At 33.9% G+C, this 20,821-nt stretch overlaps 1 protein-coding gene, 2 long non-coding RNA genes and 1 other non-coding gene across 5 annotated transcripts; 2 read left to right on the top strand and 2 right to left on the bottom strand.

The window, feature by feature from the left end:
* The first annotated feature begins 4,809 nt into the window (after positions 1-4,809).
* Positions 4,810-4,881, top strand: Trnah-gug (transfer RNA histidin (anticodon GUG)). The gene has a single exon. It is a non-coding gene; the product is annotated as a tRNA-His (tRNA).
* Positions 4,882-5,340: 459 nt separating this feature from the next.
* On the bottom strand, positions 5,341-13,590 carry LOC128246462 (alpha-tocopherol transfer protein-like). Of its 2 annotated transcripts, none has more exons than XM_052964674.1 (8): positions 13,357-13,562; positions 9,906-10,055; positions 8,885-9,044; positions 8,151-8,212; positions 7,819-8,024; positions 7,074-7,184; positions 6,760-6,883; positions 5,341-6,130 (listed from the first exon to the last, which is right to left on the bottom strand). In XM_052964674.1, exons 1-8 carry the CDS (start codon positions 13,370-13,372, stop codon positions 5,994-5,996), a joined length of 966 nt encoding a protein of 321 aa, XP_052820634.1. In that variant the 5' UTR covers positions 13,373-13,562; the 3' UTR covers positions 5,341-5,993. The 2 variants fall into 2 exon arrangements, with proteins under 2 accessions (XP_052820634.1, XP_052820635.1); XM_052964675.1 differs by having other exon boundaries at positions 6,004-6,130; positions 6,744-6,883; positions 13,357-13,590.
* A 3,584-nt stretch (positions 13,591-17,174) lies between these two features.
* On the top strand, positions 17,175-18,202 carry LOC128203105 (uncharacterized). Its single transcript, XR_008255860.1, has 2 exons — positions 17,175-17,320; positions 17,949-18,202. It is a non-coding gene; the product is annotated as an uncharacterized LOC128203105 (long non-coding RNA).
* Positions 17,454-19,323, bottom strand: LOC128203103 (uncharacterized). The gene is made up of 3 exons (XR_008255859.1): positions 19,043-19,323; positions 18,296-18,700; positions 17,454-18,045 (listed from the first exon to the last, which is right to left on the bottom strand). It is a non-coding gene; the product is annotated as an uncharacterized LOC128203103 (long non-coding RNA).
* Between the last annotated feature and the right edge of the window lie 1,498 nt (positions 19,324-20,821).

Genomic DNA, 20,821 nt, shown 5'->3' with positions numbered 1-20,821 from the left:
ATAAAAATCTTTAATCTTTTTTATATTATTGGTTTCCATGGATTTACGAAAAAAATGGCTCGTTCTAAGAAAAAAAAGTTGTCAGAACGTTCAATCTGTGAGAGTGCAGTTTTAACTCTGTCATTTTACGTATCTCACATTGCTGACTCATCATTAAAACACCTCACATTCCCTTTATGCTATTAGTTTCTATTTCAAGGACGACGTTGCATTTTGATACCCTTCATCGCATGCCAAAGTTGCAAACAATATTTATTTAAAACTTGAATGCGCACAATCGATCCATACATGGTTTTAAATTACAACTTGCATGTCTATCGTACACACTTGTAGCACTGTACGATTGCAATCTTCTCCTTTATGATATTTGCAGATCCTATCTTCCGTATTTAGATTGATTCAGTTTATGCCTTAAATATCAACGTACATTCATTTTCATTCTAATGCTTTTTTATAAAGCTTTATACGTATACTTGTGTAATTGCACTCTTATTTCCATGAATCTAAGTCAGCATCTCAAACATTTTCAGTGAATGACTGTATGATCAACCTTTAGGACCAAAATGAGGTCTTATCAAACTGTATATTCAACCTTAAGGACCTCAATAAGGTATTATCAAACTGTATATTCAACCTTAAGGACCTCAATAAGGTATTATCAAACTGTATATTCAACCTTAAGGACCTAAATAAGGTATTTTTAAACTGTATATTCAACCTTAAGGACCTAAATAAGGTATTTTTAAACTGTATACTCAACCATTAGGATCAAACTCAAAATAAAGCCTAATAAATCTGTATACTCAACCTTTAAGACTTAAATAAGGTCTTATCAAACTGTATACTCAACCTTTAAGACTTAAATAAGGTCTTATCAAACTGTATACTCAACCTTTAAGACTTAAATAAGGTCTTATCAAACTGTATACTCAACCTTTAAGACCTAAAATAAGGTCTTATCAAACTGTATATTCAACCTTTAAGACTTAAATAAGGTCTTATCAAACTGTATATTAAACCTTTAGGACCTAAATAAGGTCTTATCAAACTGTATACTCAACCTTTAAGACCTAAATAAGGTCTTATCAAACTGTATATTCAACCTTTAAGACTTAAATAAGGTCTTAGCAAACTGTATATTCAACCTTTAAGACTTAAATAAGGTCTTAGCAAACTGTATATTCAACCTTTAAGACTTAAAAAAGGTCTTATCAAACTGTATACTCAACCTTTAAGACTTAAATAAGGTCTTATCAAACTGTATACTCAACCTTTAAGACTTAAATAAGGTCTTATCAAACTGTATACTCAACCTTTAAGACCTAAATAAGGTCTTAGCAAACTGTATACTCAACCTTTAGGACCAAAATAAGGTCTTAGCAAACTGTATATTCAACCTTTAGGACCAAAATAAGGTCTTATCAAACTGTACACTGAGCCTTTAGGACCTAAATAAGGTCTTAACAAACTGTATATTCAACCTTTAGGACCTAAATAAGGTCTTATCAAACTGTATATTCAACCTTTAGGATCTAAATAAGGTATTATCAAACTGTATACTCAACCTTTAGGACCTAAATAAGGTCTTATAAAACTGTATACTCAGCCTAAAGGACCAAAATAAGGTCTTATCAAACTGTATACTCAACCTTTAAGACCTAAATAAGGTCTTAGCAAACTGTATATTCAACCTTTATGACCAAAATAAGGTCTTAGCAAACTGTATATTCAACCTTTATGACCTAAATAAGGTCTTAGCAAACTGTATATTCAACCTTTATGACCAAAATAAGGTCTTATCAAACTGTATATTCAACCTTTATGACCAAAATAAGGTCTTAGCAAACTGTATATTCAACCTTTATGACCTAAATAAGGTCTTAGCAAACTGTATATTCAACCTTTATGACCAAAATAAGGTCTTAGCAAACTGTATATTCAACCTTTAAGACCTAAATAAGTGCTTATCAAACTGTATATTCAACCTTTATGACCTAAATAAGTGCTTATCAAACTGTATATTCAACCTTTAGGACCTAAATAAGGTCTTATCAAACTGTATATTCAACCTTTATGACCAAAATAAGGTCTTAGCAAACTGTATATTCAACCTTTATGACCAAAATAAGGTCTTAGCAAACTGTATATTCAACCTTTAGGACCTAAAGAAGTGCTTATCAAACTGTATATTCAACCTTTAGGACCTAAATAAGGTCTTATCAAACTGTATATTCAACCTTAAGGACCTAAATAAGGTCTTAGCAAACTGTATACTCAACCTTTAGGACCAAAATAAGGTCTTAGCAAACTGTATATTCAACCTTTAGGACCTAAATAAGGTCTTAGCAAACTGTATACTCAACCTTTAGGACCTAAATAAGGTCTTAGCAAACTGTATACTCAACCTTTAAGACCTAAATAAGGTCTTATCAAACTGTATATTCAACCTTTAGGACCTAAATAAGGTCTTAGCAAACTGTATACTCAACCTTTAAGACCTAAATAAGGTCTTATCAAACTGTATATTCAACCTTAAGGACCTAAATAAGGTCTTAGCAAACTGTATACTCAACCTTTAAGACCTAAATAAGGTCTTATCAAACTGTATGTTCAACCTTAAGGACCTAAATAAGGTCTTATCAAACTGTATATTCAACCTTTAAGACCTAAATAAGGTCTTATCAAACTGTATATTCAACCTTTAGGACCTAAATAAGGTCTTAGCAAACTGTATATTCAACCTTTAGGATCTAAATAAGGTCTTATCAAACTGTATATTCAACCATAAGGACCTAAATAAGGTCTTATCAAACTGTATATTCAACCTTTAGGACCAAAATAAGGTCTTATCAAACTGTATACTCAACCTTTAAGACCTAAATAAGGTCTTACAAAACTGTATATTAAACTTTTAGGACCTAAATAAGGTCTTAACAAACTGTATACTCAACCTTAAGGACCTAAATAAGGTCTTATCAAACTGTATATTCAACCTTTAGGACCAAAATAAGGTCTTATCAAACTGTATACTCAACCTTTAAGACCTAAATAAGGTCTTATAAAACTGTATATTAAACCTTTAGGACCTAAATAAGGTCTTAACAAACTGTATACTCAACCTTTAAGACCTAAATAAGGTCTTATAAAACTGTATATTAAACCTTTAGGACCTAAATAAGGTCTTATAAAACTGTATATTAAACCTTTAGGACCTAAATAAGGTCTTAGCAAACTGTATATTCAACCATAAGGACCAAAATAAGGTCTTATCAAACTGTATATTCAACCTTTAGGACCAAAATAAGGTCTTATCAAACTGTATATTCAACCTTTAGGACCAAAATAAGGTCTTATCAAACTGTATACTCAACCTTTAAGACCTAAATAAGGTCTTATAAAACTGTATATTAAACCTTTAGGACCTAAATAAGGTCTTAACAAACTGTATACTCAACCTTTAAGACCTAAATAAGGTCTTATAAAACTGTATATTAAACCTTTAGGACCTAAATAAGGTCTTATAAAACTGTATATTAAACCTTTAGGACCTAAATAAGGTCTTAGCAAACTGTATATTCAACCATAAGGACCAAAATAAGGTCTTATCAAACTGTATATTCAACCTTTAGGACCAAAATAAGGTCTTATCAAACTGTACACTGAGCCTTTAGGATCTAAATAAGGTCTTATCAAACTGTATATTCAACCTTTAGGACCTAAATAAGGTCTTATCAAACTGTATATTAAACCTTTAGGACCTAAATAAGGTCTTATAAAACTGTATACTGAACCTTTAGGACATAATTATGGTCTTTTAAAGCTAATGTAGTCGTTACATGTAGACTCTACTTTTTGGTTCCAACTTGTCATATTCAACTATTTTATTTTATTTGTCAATTGTTTACAATATTTAGAACGTGTTTATATTTTAAACTCACAATTTACGCATTACGTTATGCATTTTTTACAATTGCTGGGCTTGCAATTTAAGATATCACATACCTTCTTTGCCAGGCATTTCTTCCTGTTCTTAGTTCAACCTTCTCACATAAGCTTTCTTCTTCCGTCATTGCACTTGATTTTAACCTGTTTTGCTTCTTGCTTCGCCAATGTCAAGGATTTTGATACTACCTGGTGCAGACGAAGTCTATTTTTTTTGGCTGCGCGTTCATTATAATCTATGTGATATCGCAAGGCTCATTAGCTGCAATTTTGGTGTTTTCAAATATAACTTCCATCAAATGATTTTTATGGGGGTAATAAGTTGAAAATTGAAAGTATACACGAGTTAAAATATATAACCATTACGAAAGTAATCATAAGGTGGAATATAATAGCGATCATAAAACTTATTACGAAGCGAAATTTATTAAATGCTTTCCGGTGGTGTATAACTTTCATGTAATATATTAAAATATCAGATAAATTGCAATCTGATACTGAGACCAACATTTTTTCTCGTTTTTTATACGCCTTAAAGGGATGTAGAAAGACATTAAATTTCGGGAATTAAATTGTTGAAATTCAGCACTGTGCGCACGGACGATAGATTTAGAAATGAAAAAGGGCTGTTTGAAACTGATAAATATCTATAAGTCGCCTAAAAGCGTGCAATAAAAAGTTAACAAATGGTGCAAGAAATTTAATAAGGCGCGTTTAAGATATCTTATACAGCCGTGTTTGTGTTTCTTTTTTCGTAAATGCAAACGAAAACATCCACACAATGAGGGGCAAAATGACCAAAACAGTGAGTGGTGCATACAATCAGCAATATATATAGTCAAAGATATGCATGATTTCGCTACGTCCGACCGGTTAGCTCAATCGGTAGAGCGTTGGACTGTGAATCGGACAGCCCGGGTTCGATTCCCGGGCGGACCATGAGGTCGCTTCTGTTGTGATTGGTTATGAAATCCTTTCTACGAACATTTCATTCGCACTGTACCACTGCCCCTGGCATGTATTGAAGTTGTCAGTTCCTTGCAGAGGTGAAGGCACCTAGTACTGGTTAACCGTCAGATAGTCTGCCCAGGATAGGTGTGCGGTGGTTGAACTGTTACTATGGGACCCTTCGATGTGCTCATGCCGGGACCCAGAGTATAAACTATACCACCACCGATTTCGCTACATCTTTGATATTTTACTACATACCTGTAATTATTATATGCTTTCAGATGTTTTAACGAGATATATCAGTGAAATAAAATTGATATTTTCAAACAGTGTGTTCGCTAAATGAGCATACGCATAAATACGTGTATCCGAAGGAGAAGTGGTCATTTACGATATAAAAAGATCACCATCAGTTCTAAGAATTTGACACAGGAATTGGCACAAGAAAATCTTTAGGTATTTTAATAGTGATTTAAATTGCATCTTTATTAAATCCTTATTTTCTTTTTGAGGCTCCAAATACTTGTGAATATTAGTCATTTCATATAAACACACAAAAGCACATGGTATTAGTTGAATACTGCTCGACAGTTTAATATAAAACATCACACACTCCCCTTAGAAAAAATATATTAAAATGTCAAAAACGTTAGTAAACACAAAGTGTATATAGTTAAAAATTTATCGCTATTCTATGACATCTCAAATCAAAAATAAATATAAATTAACTATTTTGAAAGTGCTTGCAACAGGACACGAACCCATGTATTATGGGTGTTAGCGTCAGATATTTATCCCGTCGATCTTTTTCCCCTTCTATCAAATCAATTCTGATGAAATTGAACAACAACTGTTCTACATTTGCAAGTCGAATTGGACTTTGATTACAAAAATAAGAATAATGTACAGGCAGGCCTGCACGCATACACGCTTGCATCTTACCCACATTCACAAACACAAAATCACAGACAGCAATAACACTAATTAGCTATGGATGGGCAAGAAATAAAACGTTCAAGAAACAAGCTGTTCCCAACCAGCTACAAAGCTGTAACATCGACAACTATTTGACATCGTTCCTGCAATTGTCAAAATACTTGCTAGTCCACAATTTTCCTGAACGATCCTTTTGACTCCGTGGAGTGAACTTTTACCTTGTCCACCCCGTATTTGCCGCTAGAGAGGTCACGGATGTACTCCAGAAACTCGGGCTGCCTCATGTCTTCTAGCATCGCTTCTTTGAAAAAAAAAATAAGTTGACTAAGAAAATGGAAAAGTGAAAGATTTCAGTTGAATAAAAAATTGTTACGTGAGTTATTTCAGAATAAGGAACTTTCTTTAAAAATCAGTGCTGTGAACCCATTACAAGTCGATCACAAAAATAATCCTCATTGTGCTTTGACAAATAGTGTATCGGAAAGTATAAATTATCACCGCCTCACATAGATACGTTCTGTTGATTTAAATCCAGGTAATGTTCAAAGAAGATATTTAGTAAGTTTGTTTGATATTTATGAAAGAAGCACAATGAATACGATGATGAGAAACTGACATGCACTCCAAGTCCTTGTTTACACTTTGTAAGGTGATACAAATCCCTAGTAACATACTTCCTCATGCGATTGTCAAGTAAAGAAATTTAAACCATTGATTTTAAAGTTATTATTGCTTTAACAATTCAAGCTCAAATTGAATCAATCATTCTCCAGAAATTTGCAAGTTAACAAATTATGTTCTCTGTCAAAAACTGTAAAGTGTTAGAGAACAACAAGTGTGTGCTGGTAAGCAAAAAGCAAGCATTTTCTTAATGTCGCTTTACCTATTGTATCTCAGACCATTTTCGCATTTACCTTCTGAGTTACTCACCAACGATTTCATCACATGTTCCGGACTTTGGACCGTCATAGTCATCCGGTAAGTACTCTTCCGGTAAACATTCGTACCCAACCTCTTCGTATATTTTCACAAGACTTCCGCCGTGCATGTGAAACTATTATGGACACAAAAGTTGCGTTTAAAGCTTCCAAAAATTTAAACTGCATGATTTATTCAAGATGTGGCTAATAGCGTGCAATTAATAAACGAAACCGTATCTATAATAGTTAATGCCACATCTGTTTGTATATTATATATCCTCTATCTATGCATGTAGCGTACTTGGGGGTGTTTCATTGACGTACCCGATCTTTCATTTCCTGTGGCATAATTGGAGCTATCATTGCCCAAACCAGGTCAAAGAACTTTGGTTCATTCACAACTTCAATCGAATTCATCCGATTTGGCAAGGCGCGCTGTAATAATCAATCGGAGAAGTAAACCAGGGAAAAGAGAATTTTAGCTTCAAACCGGATTAAGAATAATGTTAATAGACAGATTCTATATCATTTATTATTATTAGTATTATTATTATTATATATTTTTGATTGTTGAATTAATAAAGTGGAGCATACTGCGCCGTTTTCCGGATATTTGACAAGTTCATAACGATGTCTTGGTAAAATAAAAGACTTAGTGACACCATGGACCAATGTATGGTATCGAAGAGACAAGTAACGTGAACTTTAGGGCAACGAAGTAAGATATTTCAAATGTTGTATCTATTGCTTACTAAGTAAACGTTAAACATTCTGCTCATGTCTATTGGGCCTCTAGATACTCACAAAACAATATATTTGTAGGTGATATCACTAACTGATTGCATGGCGACAGTTTCATGTCTTAACGAAATGTTACAGAAAAAGATAGCTAGAGAGACTTAATCACTCCCACCATTACATTGGCAACAATGGCACTTGTAATCTCAACACTAAGAAAGTGTATTATTTTAGAAACTGTCATACTTTATTTTAATTATTATCATTATCGTTATTATATTTGTACTTCTATTGAGTTTAATAGGTGCCTTATAAACATGGAAATTCTTACGTGAAAATAATCTGTATACTTTTCCTCCATATCTTTGTTGAACATTGCTTTAAACACATTGAACGTTAAACCCCGGAAGTCGACGACCATTACTTGACCTTCAACTTGCACATGTTCGTCGTATATCAACCAGTCTAACACGAGCGAACACGCTTTATACAACGTATGCAGGCCGACTGTCTTTAGAAGTTCGACATCTAATTTGTCTAAAGTATAGGATATATTTTTGTTTAATGTAAAATATCATTTCAGCTAATAGTTAAGTTTATGAGAAGTCTTAAGTAGAAAATAATGGGTTGTCATGGAAAGTATTGTAGAACTCAGAGCATTACCAAACTTCGAGAACACGACGCGACGACCGTGTTTGTCTCGTCGTTTTGGACAACAAATCATTCTGAAAAGTAGCATCTACAATTATGCAATCTGTGAAAATTGAATATCATTTCAAAGTACATCTAAGGTATTAATACTGAGAAATCGGTAACATTGAGAAAAGTTATTACAGTATAAGGATAGGTGCATCACTGTCAACCCCAATAGCAAAATAAGACATTTTAAAAATTTCTGTTTGCATTCAATTTTTACTTTCCGTTTCCTCACTCTACTTGCTATGAAAGCCATGAATTACCTTGCGTAGGGAAAGAAAACGATACAGAACCAAACGTTAAATGGAAAACGCAAATAAATGTAATTAAATGAGGCATGCTCAATAACTATCCCACATCAGAGAGACTAATTTCTTTGTTAAACCTATTATGGTACATGTGCAATAAGTAAATACCTCAGAGAAAACTTATTTCTGTTTAAACATGTGAGATATGGTCATTAATTTGCATACATCAGAGATACTGATTTCTGTCAAAACATTTAAAAGCTGATAGATAAAAAAGCGTTGTTTATCAGATAAATCCATCTGCCTAGTGGTCTAACCATCGGAATTATATTTTACAAAGCAATCTCGGAAACCTCATCAATTGTACCGATACAAAAATACTAACTTTAAAATTACTTTTCTACTAAAAATTGTGCCTGCAATTAAATAATATGATATTATTAAGACTCGTACTGCATTCGTATGATCTTCTGCATAAGTTCATCTGTTGGGTCCTCTCCCACAAACCACTCGGGTTGGGAACAGCGCACACTCCAGAAGTGTTCCAAAGTTTCTCGAGCATCCAGTTGACTAAACTTGCAGACGCGAAGAAAACGGAGTAGAAATCGATAGTCTATAAACAGAAAATGACGACACCATATAAGCCTTTGATTGACCAATCTGCAAACACCATCGCTCCAGACAACTATAACCTGGGTGGCTGACCATTCGACCAGAATAATAGTGACACAAGGGAAATAAACAAGGACACGCAAAGTAGCCAACCCATTGAGAAGGTTCTGTTTAGTCTAACATACTAAACGAGACTCTGACAATGTCACACTACAACACAGTCAGATTACGTTAATACATTCCAATATATGTACTTAATATGTATATTGTAACCGAAAGGGAACGGTAAGTGAAACATATCTTTAATGCAGATGTGATCAGATGGATGTGGATGAGTAAACTAGTTGACGAACCAATACTTATCTATAGAAGTTGAATAAAGGCAAAACATTTTGTAGGGTACTGACCTTGTCTTTTAGTGCCATTAGGACTATTTAATACCCTTTCTCTGAATATTGAAATAAAATGATTGGGAAAAAACAAAATTGCACGATAACGATTACTTCAGTATCCTGGTATAGTCAACCCGAAGAGAATATAAGAGTTTCATCCATTGACATGAAATCGGGCATTTATCATTCACTGTGTCTTTGCAACTAACGATTTCCCTATTTCAAAAATTAAACTTAAACACCCACTCAACTACGTATATGTACAAATGCTATCAACTTTGTCACGTTCGACAGTCGATCAAATGGGATTTTTAAAACCCTGAAGAGGGGTTTGCCATCCCAAGTCTGTTAAGTGTTGATCGGCACATATCAATTTAGATATCAAGCTTTGGTTAAAGAAGACCAGTCATACTCCATGTGTATTAATGACAGCCGTGGTTACCCGACAAATCATAAAAAAATCTGCAAACCTGTTGGTGTTTTAAGCGTCTTATGCTCTTTGATCCATTTCCGAAAGGTTTGCACAGCAATCAGCGTATCCGCGTCGTTTCTTTCATGCAGTTCTTCCTTACAGATTCTCCTGCTCGATTCCTCCAAAAGATTCACGTACTCTCTATCTCCTGCATAAAATTAAGAAGCCAAAATTTAACAACATCCTAAGGAACACACCGGAACTACCACAAGAGACTCAAACGACTACCCAAGGACATCGACGAACAACCAGAAAACACTACACTTCTTATCACAGACATGCTCGGACTACGCAAGGACACCAATGACTATCCAAGGACCCACCAGAACTACCAATGGACACTAAAAGTCTACCCAAGGGCATCCCAGAACTACCCAAGAAGGACAACTCACATACAGGCCAGGACTACCCAGGGACACCAAGGACAATCGTGTGGGAAATATACCCATTTCGTCAATTTTAGTCCTGCGGTTTATAGTTTTCTACGTGATGATACACTGAATGTTTTTAATAAAATGACATAACATGGAGTCATATTTTAAATGTATACAGCTTAATGATGTATAACTTTAGGGAAAGTAACACAAACAATGTGTGTGTCCTCTAAAAATACGGTTAAACCGTTTGTAAACCAAATCACTGTACGTGCTCATATTATTACAATGTGTTTAAAATGTATGAAAAAAAATACTAACAGAATCAACCATGCCTTTATAACTCACTGGGGCTTGTTAGCTTTATTGAATGCATTTGTCACTCCATTTTGATACGAATGATGAGTCACACAGAAATACAAAAAAGTCAAAATTTGCAACAAAAAAAATCCGATTTAAAGGGACTGTACTACATATGATGAAATCGCGAAAAAAAAAAGAAAATTGTCGAAAACTGACATAAACTTGGTATCGATGTGTACGATGCATTGAAACTTACTATTAAACTGAAGTACCACATAGTTTACAATTAATTTCTTGTTCGCAGTTTTTTCGTATTTTTCCATTAACATAAAATACTAGATACGTCTACCTAGTAGAATGCATTCCTTATGCGTGATTGGCTAATCGATGTTATCACGTGATATTACCAAGTTAGGTATATAGCTTAAATATTCCAACCCTATAGGGTAAGCCATTGTAGTACAATGGATACAACACTTGACTGTAATTTTGGCGACACCGGTTCGAACCCGGTGTCCGACTCGATTTCTTTTTTTACATTTTGGTATTTTTTTACAATTATGATATCAAAGAGAAAAAAACATTTCGTTATATAATTGTCCTGAGATTCGCTACAGAAAAAAACTTTTTTGGTGCCAATCTGGTGTACAGTCCCTTTAACACGGCATTCAAACATTGCATTCCTTCTTCGGTAGACGTTTTGCAGAAAAGTTCTTAATCAAGTTTGATCAAATAAATAAACTTGGCTATATCAAAAACTTCTTTTTATATTAAATCCGACTTCAACACGGTTTTTAAACATTGCATTCCTTTTTCGGTAGACGTTTTGCAGAATATTACTTAATCAAGTTTGATAGAATAAATAAACTTGTCTTTATCACAAACTTCTTTTTATATTAAATCCGACTTAAATACGGTTTTCAAACATTGCATTCCTTTTTCGGTAGATGTTTTGCAGAAAATTACTTAATCAAGTTTGATAGAATAAATAAACTTGTCTTTATCACAAACTTCTTTTTGTATTAAATTCGACTTAAATACGGCTTTCAAACATTGCATTCCTTCATCACATTTTTAATGTTTTCAACAAGCAAAATTTCGTAAAATGTTAATATGTTTTACAATCCACCTTTTAACAACTGTTATATTTTGAAATAGTTATTTGGTGAACTTATGAAAGACATTGAAAAAAAAAACAGGAATAATTACAAACAAAAAGGCCAGTCTTGAAAAATTGTTTTAGTTAATAATATTAATGCTATTGTTTTTATAATGATAATACAATGAAAAATAAAGGGACAAGCCCAGTAGTCCAAAAATTCAAAAATCGACCCTGGGTAGAGGCACAAGGCAATGGCCAAAACAACAATTAGATAGTTCATGAACGCATAAAAGCCACATTCACATACACAAACAGACCAAACACGCATCAAAAGAGCTTAACCGACAAATGATGATATACCCGCCATGGAACGGTGAAACACGAGGTCACTTGAACACGAGTCTACTAGGGGCTAAAAATTAGTTTGTATGGCAATAACCACAACCTTGTTCCAAAATATGAAAATAATTAAAATATTATCAGAGCAATCATCAATTGAAAACAGTGAAGAATAAGGTAAAACATAGATATAAACTGATGAAGTCATTTTAAGAAGTGAACGACCGCACACAAACATAACAGGCACAAGAATGAGCCACTAAAAGATACGATAAATCATTACAAGACAGCCACCTCACAAAGCTCCGTTTTAAGCAAGGTTTAAAATATGTCTTCCTATAGCATGATAATGAACGTATCATTGTGAAAACCAAGAAAAGAAACCCATTGAAAATATATAAATGCTGTCAAATTCCTCCGATATATATTAAAAGGAATTACATAAAAAAATACAAACAGTGTCTTATATATATAAAGTCATAACAGATAAATAACGGGGATTTTTGAACTGCTTTTGTTTTAATATTATTCATGATGTGTTCTGTCTGGTGGGTTTGGTAATTCTTCCACTTTAAAATACCTATATGATTTGTTTTCTTGTTTTTCAAAACACAGTCCAACAACTTGTTTACAATCCTAGACACATCAAAGGTTTAAAAAGGTAGCTTAAAAAGTATATCTTTCAAAAACATATATTCAGATCTTTGCAATCTTGGGTTCCCTACTTCAAGTAGACAGCGAAGGTTGCACCCGGTGCGATTTTAAAGTAACTTTCTAACATACTTCAAGTTTCAAATATGATCAATTAATGAAATATGCATCTTTGAACAGAAATTTGCAAATATAAGCATATATTCATACACTTTCTAATTGTATGGCAAAATGAGTTATTTTCTGTAATATTTTCCAATACTCTAAATGACAGCTGTCTAGTGTTAGATTCATTTTTCTATTAAATAAAACTTTTTAATGACATATTATATCTAATGTAAGCGGGTTGCTTTTACCGCCAGATAGATTGAAATCAATGAGTAATCATTAAATGTCGTAATAAAACAGAAAACAAACAAACGAACGATCAAGAGTTTACTGTCATTGTAATCATACACTGTCAGCCGTTTGGTGTTACCAGAATAACATACCATAGGTCATTGATGTATTATTTACATATTATTCATTTTAAACAGATACCGAAAAAAGTTCTTTACACCGAGACACCTAGAAAAATACATTCTGATTAACCATCCGCTAACTACCGCCTAAATTAGTGCACATCGTGAGCATTAAACATATACAATCATAATTAGTGTACTTATCATATGAGTACTCACCCTCTTCATAATCCATTTTACACCCCTTCCGTGTTCAAAACGACGAAATACTGTATTATTGCTACAAAAAGTTACTCTTCCGTGTTTGATTTTGACATTAATTATTTGTATACCGCTTCAATCTCAATGCAGATCAGATAAGAAAAAAGACGTTTTATGTTCGCCGAACGGGTACTCGCTTGATCATATTTCATATTGTTTTTGCATACGCATTTTAGCTTTCTCATCTATTCATGTTCAGCCCAATGGTAGTTGGGATGGCAGATCTGTTTTGTAGAGAGCATATGTGTTATCATGTGTTGCTCGTCAATATGAGCTCAAAGTTACTTCCGACTTTGTGCGTTTTAATTGAAAGTGAAAGGAGCAGACAACTATGTACTTCATTGACAAAACGATGTATATAGCAAACATAGCGACAATGGCGCCGATAGTTTGTGTTATAACTATTACTAAACACCATATGATCTCGAGTTAGCATTTATACGATTATTTTACAAATGGAATACTAACGTGAGCGCAAAAAATAGACATTAACATTTTAACACTTTCGTTCAATGAATTCATTCGAATGTATTTTAGTACTCAAGCGTTAAAGAAAAGTGAAAGTCTTTGGATAACAGACTCCAGTCTTCCTAAAAATAAGATATTCAAAGTTGGAGATGCTAATGACTGTTGATGAAAATGAAATCTAAACATCATTATTAGCAGTATTACTGACATGTTTCATGTCGAATGTGTTTATCAATGGCCAAATCTATTCTGGCAATAGATATAGGTATATATTAAAGAATCTAAGTCCGGCCTTATACGGATATTTAATACATTTTGTGCAGCTCTTTTGTGCTCACAAATTTAATAAGGTCCTTGGTATTCATATAATATGATTGCAAATAAAAAAGAAAGTATATAATAAGCATAAATATTGGACTGTATTGGGGTGTGGCTTTCAATGACATTTCTTGTTTGTTTAGACTACTATAAAGTGTTGATATAATTCGGATAGATTTTTCAGATTTACTATTGACTAAAAACGAGTATGTTGTCAGACATTGTGCTGGTTTCTATGCTCTTCGTCGAAATGTCGATGCATAAATACATGAATAAATCACCTTGCAAATAAACAAGTGAGTACGGAATTCGACTTCATTATTTTCGATTTAAAGCCCAGCCCTTAAGTTTATGCAGTGCATATGTTTATATTTACGAATAAAACAAAGAAACCAAATGAGACACGTAATTGTATAGGCATGGACATGTTTAAGTTCATTTCTTAAAAAAAAACTTAATCAAAACGATATATTTACATATATAAATAAATAAAACCCGTTTTATTTCGATAAGAATTATATTGACCACCTTGGCATTGAACAAAACTATCAGAGATGTACATGGACAACACATGCGCCATATCGTTTTGTTGGGCATACAAAATGACAGGCCGGGAATCATTTATATGGTCAGTTGTATTTCCTTTTCAGATGTTAATATGAGAAAATGTTATGTATACACATTTCTAAACAAAAACTAATACAGTATGAACATTTAGGTATCCCTGGATTTGATTAATTCACATCCTACATGCATGCATAACTGTCTGTAGTCATGTTTACCCACAACAAGCAAAGGGGTGTAGTTTAAGAAAATGTATCGAAAAGGTTTTATTTAGTTTCAATCTATAGTTTCATGCAAACACTCTACTTAATTTCCTAGAAATAGAATACCGCTAACAAATTGGCGATTGACAGTGTTACACGAATGAACAGTTTAGATTAAACTCAGCTTCTGTTTTCATGAATGTATGATGTGCTTTCAAAGGATCACTTCCCATGTGTCTTTATAAAATTGAAACAATGGCGACAAAGGTCAAAGCAAAAGGCTGAAATGCTCGTCCTTCATATCAAGTACTTGCAAACCTCGAACTTTTTTTCGAAGACCCCAGAATTGCGAGTTGTTATTCAAACAGTATGTAGTATTGCAAAATGGTAACCTTTTATAGTCGATGGCGACATTCATTTCATAACCTTTCCAAAACAGCTCAACGTGTTCTTTTTCAACCTCTAGCATTGTGTAGCGGTTGAATTACTGCATAACACTCTCCTCTTTGTGGGTTAAAAAACCTTGCATTCCGGTTATAAATTAAACTATTAAAACATGGTTAAAGCCATGAACAATACGGTTCTCCTTTAATTTGATCATCAAGTTTACAACGCGTTCATTTTAAGAATCACAGTTGTGACTAGTTGTTGTCGCATGCTCTTCAAGAAGGCTTGGAATTATATTCATATCTTCATTTGGGGGTTTGACATAATGCACCTTTATTTTCAGGCTCTACACATTTTTACCAATGACTTTCCCCTACTTGGGTTTGCAGTCTTCCTGCATCGCGATTTGGTACATATTATTTCACCCTATGCTTTACGGATCCGTTCTTCAATCATTTATTCGTTGTTTTTTCATCGGCATAGGATTCATAGCGCTTTAGAGATTAGCAAAATCGCGGCCGAGCGTTCATACTGTATGAACGCACAAAAAATAAGAATCAATCCTTAAATGAACATGCAATAGTAAACTTTCAAAACAAAGAAATAAATACAAGAAATCCCCTTGCTTGGGTATTTTTTGTTTGCATTTTGATCTTGAAAACAAATCGGCCTTGACATTGAAGAGACCATTATTGCATGTTAGCAAGAAACACATTATGAAATAGTTGCATGCCATGCATTAAGATAAACTTTTCACTAAGTGTTGAGTGTGGCAATGAACATTTTTCGACATTTATTACGACTCTTACAGCAATTTCTCCATTTAGACCACCTTTGGAACTAGGTTATGGTTTAAAACATTGGCGTTTACAACAAAATCTAAAACTTGTACAATAAATAAGAGAAACAAATATACTTAATAATATCAACCCTCACATTCAACAATACACGTTTACTGAACTGGCAATTTATAAAAGCTATCTTTTGCTATCACTTAAGCTAATTCTGAATATTAATATCTCCATGGTAACAACATATCGGGTTCAATTAAATTAAAATAATTGACCTTACGACAGGATTTGATTGACAGGTCCTATCAGCCAATCAGAATGTAGGGCTGATAAGCCGTGTTGCTATCCGCCATTTTGTCCGTCAAACTGACCAGAGTCCGTCATATACATGCGCTGGCAATTCCTCGCCTTTTTAAGTATCATGGTAAAAAGGTGTTGTCATGGCACTTGTAATTCGGATACAAGGTAGCTAGGCCGACTAAAGATGGCTTCCAATTCGTTCCGTATTCGAAACCAGCGAGTTATTTAGAAAAATGAAAGTGCTGTATCAGACTCTGTGGAAGACCTCATCAACAGCTGAACTTTTAAATTTTGAAAGATCGTTCAAAGGCGAAACATCTATACGTCTGTACAAAAGTATTTTTTTGAACAAAAATACTTATTTCAATCCGCTCAAAATTTATTTAATACTGAAATTGTCCGTGCATGACCTAAATAAGTGTTACTATTTTTAAACTATAAACATCGTACATTTATGCTTTGGCTTGTGTTGTCAAATCGGCATTAATGGCCATTTAATATCAGGTTCAAAATGGACACGATTGATTTCATTCAAGATAGAGGTATTTTTGTTGATACCGTTATGTAGTTTTTATAAACTGCTTTGCTTTCAAAGTAAATCAGGAAATATCGTACAACTAAATTTTTGTCCGAACCATCGCATGCTTCCGAATCTCATCTACTCGTATGGTTCCAATGTAAACAATGGCTTTTGTAGCTGTCATTCCGACGCATTTCATAGATTTCTTATTTTCATATCAGCACTTTGTCGACGGGAAATCCAATCAAGAAAACCCTGTCCCTCAAGCAGCTACTGTATTTGACCAGCTCACACCAGCTAGGCCTCCTCCAAAACTCAGATAAATATTTGAGCCACCAAAAAACGAGAACAGATCGGTCTGAATCGTTAAGGTATTATTTTCTGTATAAAACAATTATTTCACTGTACATTTAAATCAATTATTATGTTCATTAGAACTTGATTCTGCCAAACATGTGCTGTAAAGACTTAGACTTATTATGAATAAAGAACAAGTCAAACATGTACATATTTTCATTGTTATTCTTATATTTTGGGCCATTTACGTAAATCTACAATATTTAATGATAGTTCATCCAATGTTCAGAGTCCGGATCACATGCACACTCGATTAACAGTATTCTTAAAGTTGCACTCTCACAGAATTCTAGTTTGACACTTTTTGTCTCAGAATCGGCTTATTTTGGCATTCTTTAAATTAAGACCTAATATATAAATCACAAAGCAAACTTCTCCGAGCCAAAATATGATAAATGCAATCGAATCCTGTGTAAGTTGTCAAAGTGATCAATCTGTGAAAGTGCAGCTTTAACAGTGAAAAATAACTTCTGCTAATGCTATATATTTTAAAATATATTTGCCATTGCAATAAAGAGATATTCACCTACAATATCATACATAAACACCAAAGAAATATCAAAGTTTAAGTAATGTTTGCAAAACAACAATGTATTTAATAAATCTGATATTAAATATGCAACAACTGGTGTTATACTCCAGAACTGAAGCTAACATCATAGAGGTACATCCTTCCAAGAATCCATCAAAACAACATGCTGAACAACTTCAAGAACTCTCTTCAAAAGACCATACTTTCCTGAAATAAATAAATTTAAAAAGATGCCAATATTAAAATAAATCAGTTACATGTATTGCTAAATATTTTAATACTAGCTGTAAATGCTACTGCCTTTGATGTTTGCTTTCTACATGTATATCATAATGAAATATTGACAAGATAATAGCTAATGTTTTGTGGTTGTTGTTTTTCTCTGGACAAATAGTCCATTACTTTTGTACATCAAAGTAAAACTAAATGTTATTAAAAGCTTTAAAATAGGTCCTACCTATTATTTGTAAAACCTGTCATCACTGGTTTTCTCTTGCGGTTGACATTGCCTGGACTGGCAAATATCATGTGTGTGTGGGGGGGGGGGCGGTTTCCGGTCTTATGCTAGGTCCCCTGTGGCGGTAGGCTTGTTGAAGACAATAATAAGGGGACTTCCTTAACTCCATCAATCAGAATACTTTAATGGTGTCAACGGTAAATAGCAGGAGACCCTCCACCAGCCTTAACCGGTAAATGGGGGGAGGGTAGTGTGTGTGGGTTAGAACCAGCTGCCCGGTCAGCTTAGTTGGTTAGAGCGCCGGGCTAGTGTTCTGGTGGTTGTGAGTTCGAGCCCCACACCGGGGGCACTTTTCCTCCCAGGTCTACTTTTACAGCCAGAGTGTGTGAACATGTTCCACAATTTCTGTAAGAACAAAAATCAAAGCATGTGAATGTTTGAGCAATGCAAAAGTTACAGATTGGTATCACCCACGATTGTCACTTGTCAACTATTACATTATTATTCATAAGGGGGAGTGTTCAATCGCTTAGAACTGAAACTTTTTATGCATAACCCCAATAAACCATTTCTGCTCATACTATAGAATACAAGGTTATACTGTATAGCTGGCATGTAACTGTTATTTAATGTCACTTCCGAGTTCCCCATTCGGGCCATTTATGATTTACTCATATTGTGCGATGATTTAATCTTTGTTTCAACAATACTGTAAGAAGGACCGGTGTTATTAAAAGTTAAACTTACCCTTGTTTGCATTTACAGTATGCGTCACACACACGCTTTTCCTTTTTATCGATGTCAATGTTGACAACATGGCGGCTATCCGATTTTCTCTGACTTGGATAGATTTCACCCCGTAAATGTTAGATATCGTCATTTTCTAAAGATATATCGAGCCTTCCGATGTAGCAGCCAGTTACAAATTCCTTTGACTTCTATTTTTTTCGCATTGTAATGTCACATTTATGATAATTTGTCAGGAATATCGGAAAGCGAAACGACGCGAGACGCCTTTACTTCCTCGTTTGTTTGACGGACATAGACAGAGTTCGCTCCCTTGATATCAGGGGGCGTGGCTTAGAAGCCGCTGTCGTAAGGTCAATTCATAGCACATACGTAGCAGTTCATTTTGGTTTACAATTATAAAAGAAAAAAGCTAGTCCAGTGGCATTCTTTTTTCTAAAACATTTTGACCTCTAAAATGACCTTGACCTTGAAAACATAAAATGTATGTAAACTTGAATCTAAACACCGTTTAGTTTGAATATATATTTCAATGTATTTTAGGCTGAACAAATACTTTCAAAATATCATTACAACCCGTTATTTATATTTGCTCATACTTATCACAAACTTTGGCGGCTTTTTGGATACAATAATAATATTTTCTGCTTATCTGTCCTGCATACATAGATTTACGTAGGAAATATTGTATACCATCAAACTGGCATACCTTAGTGTCATGAATTTCTTGTTAACATGTTAAGTAATAGTTAGATGGCATGAAATGTAATCTTAATAATTAGGAATTGGTGGATTGAGCATACCGAACTAGCCCTTCTTAATCAAGGGAATTATACTTCAGGTCATTTAACTGACGTTAAATATAACCTTATTGGCTGACACATTGTCAACGGAAACTCTTACACTGGAAGTTTGTATCGGATAAGTGGCAGTAGACTAAGCCTAAAGACACTCGCGGAAGTTGAAATTCTTAGTGATTTAGCCTAGTACTTAATATTTGCATATCTGCAATTTCCTATTCTGAAAATGTATATTTTATTCTAAGATTATTAACAATATTGCCCGATTAATTGCCGTTGTTAAGCAATTTCGAGAACATTGTCTAATTCATAATCTTTGACATTTTTAATATTTTAAGTATAACAAATTCAGTTATTGTATTTGATACGTTTCGATGTTTCATTTCAAATAGTACAATGATATTTTTTATGTTTCATCTATATCTTTTAAATTTATTATTCTGTTTATACTTTTGTGTCGTGGCAATTTTAAACAACTATGCCATTTCAATTTTGTAAATGTCCAAAGGCAAGATCCCGATCTGTCAATTACACGTTTAACTTTTAATAAGAAACTAGGAATCTTTATCACAGTAGTAGGATGTTTTTAAATGGATTTGAATAGATGTGTTCAGGCAAGCTGGCACAACGCCCAGCGACCGTGCATGTTACAGGCTGCGCCTAAATCTACCTCCCCCGCGCAATCCATGGCTCCCAAGATTCGCTCGAGTGCTATAATGATTCCTGAATCTTTAAATTCTCGTTTAATTTTGAGAGGAAATGTAGCGATTATAACTAGTCTTCCATTAATGGCGCCGCTAGACGGGTAAGTGAGCGGCGCCTTTTGACGCAAGAGTTTCTCAGGAACGACTTAAATGTTTCTATTATGTGCTTCATTTATTATGTGGAATACATGGTGACTTAATCTATAACTAGTACGACAAAAAGCGAGTTATTTGGGCTTCATATTCTTCATCGGCTATCGAAACAGCGCGCATAT

The sequence above is a fragment of the Mya arenaria genome, chromosome 9, assembly GCF_026914265.1.
Source record: "Mya arenaria isolate MELC-2E11 chromosome 9, ASM2691426v1".
NCBI classification, from domain to species: domain Eukaryota; kingdom Metazoa; phylum Mollusca; class Bivalvia; order Myida; family Myidae; genus Mya; species Mya arenaria.
This window is presented reverse-complemented; position numbering and strand designations above follow the sequence as displayed.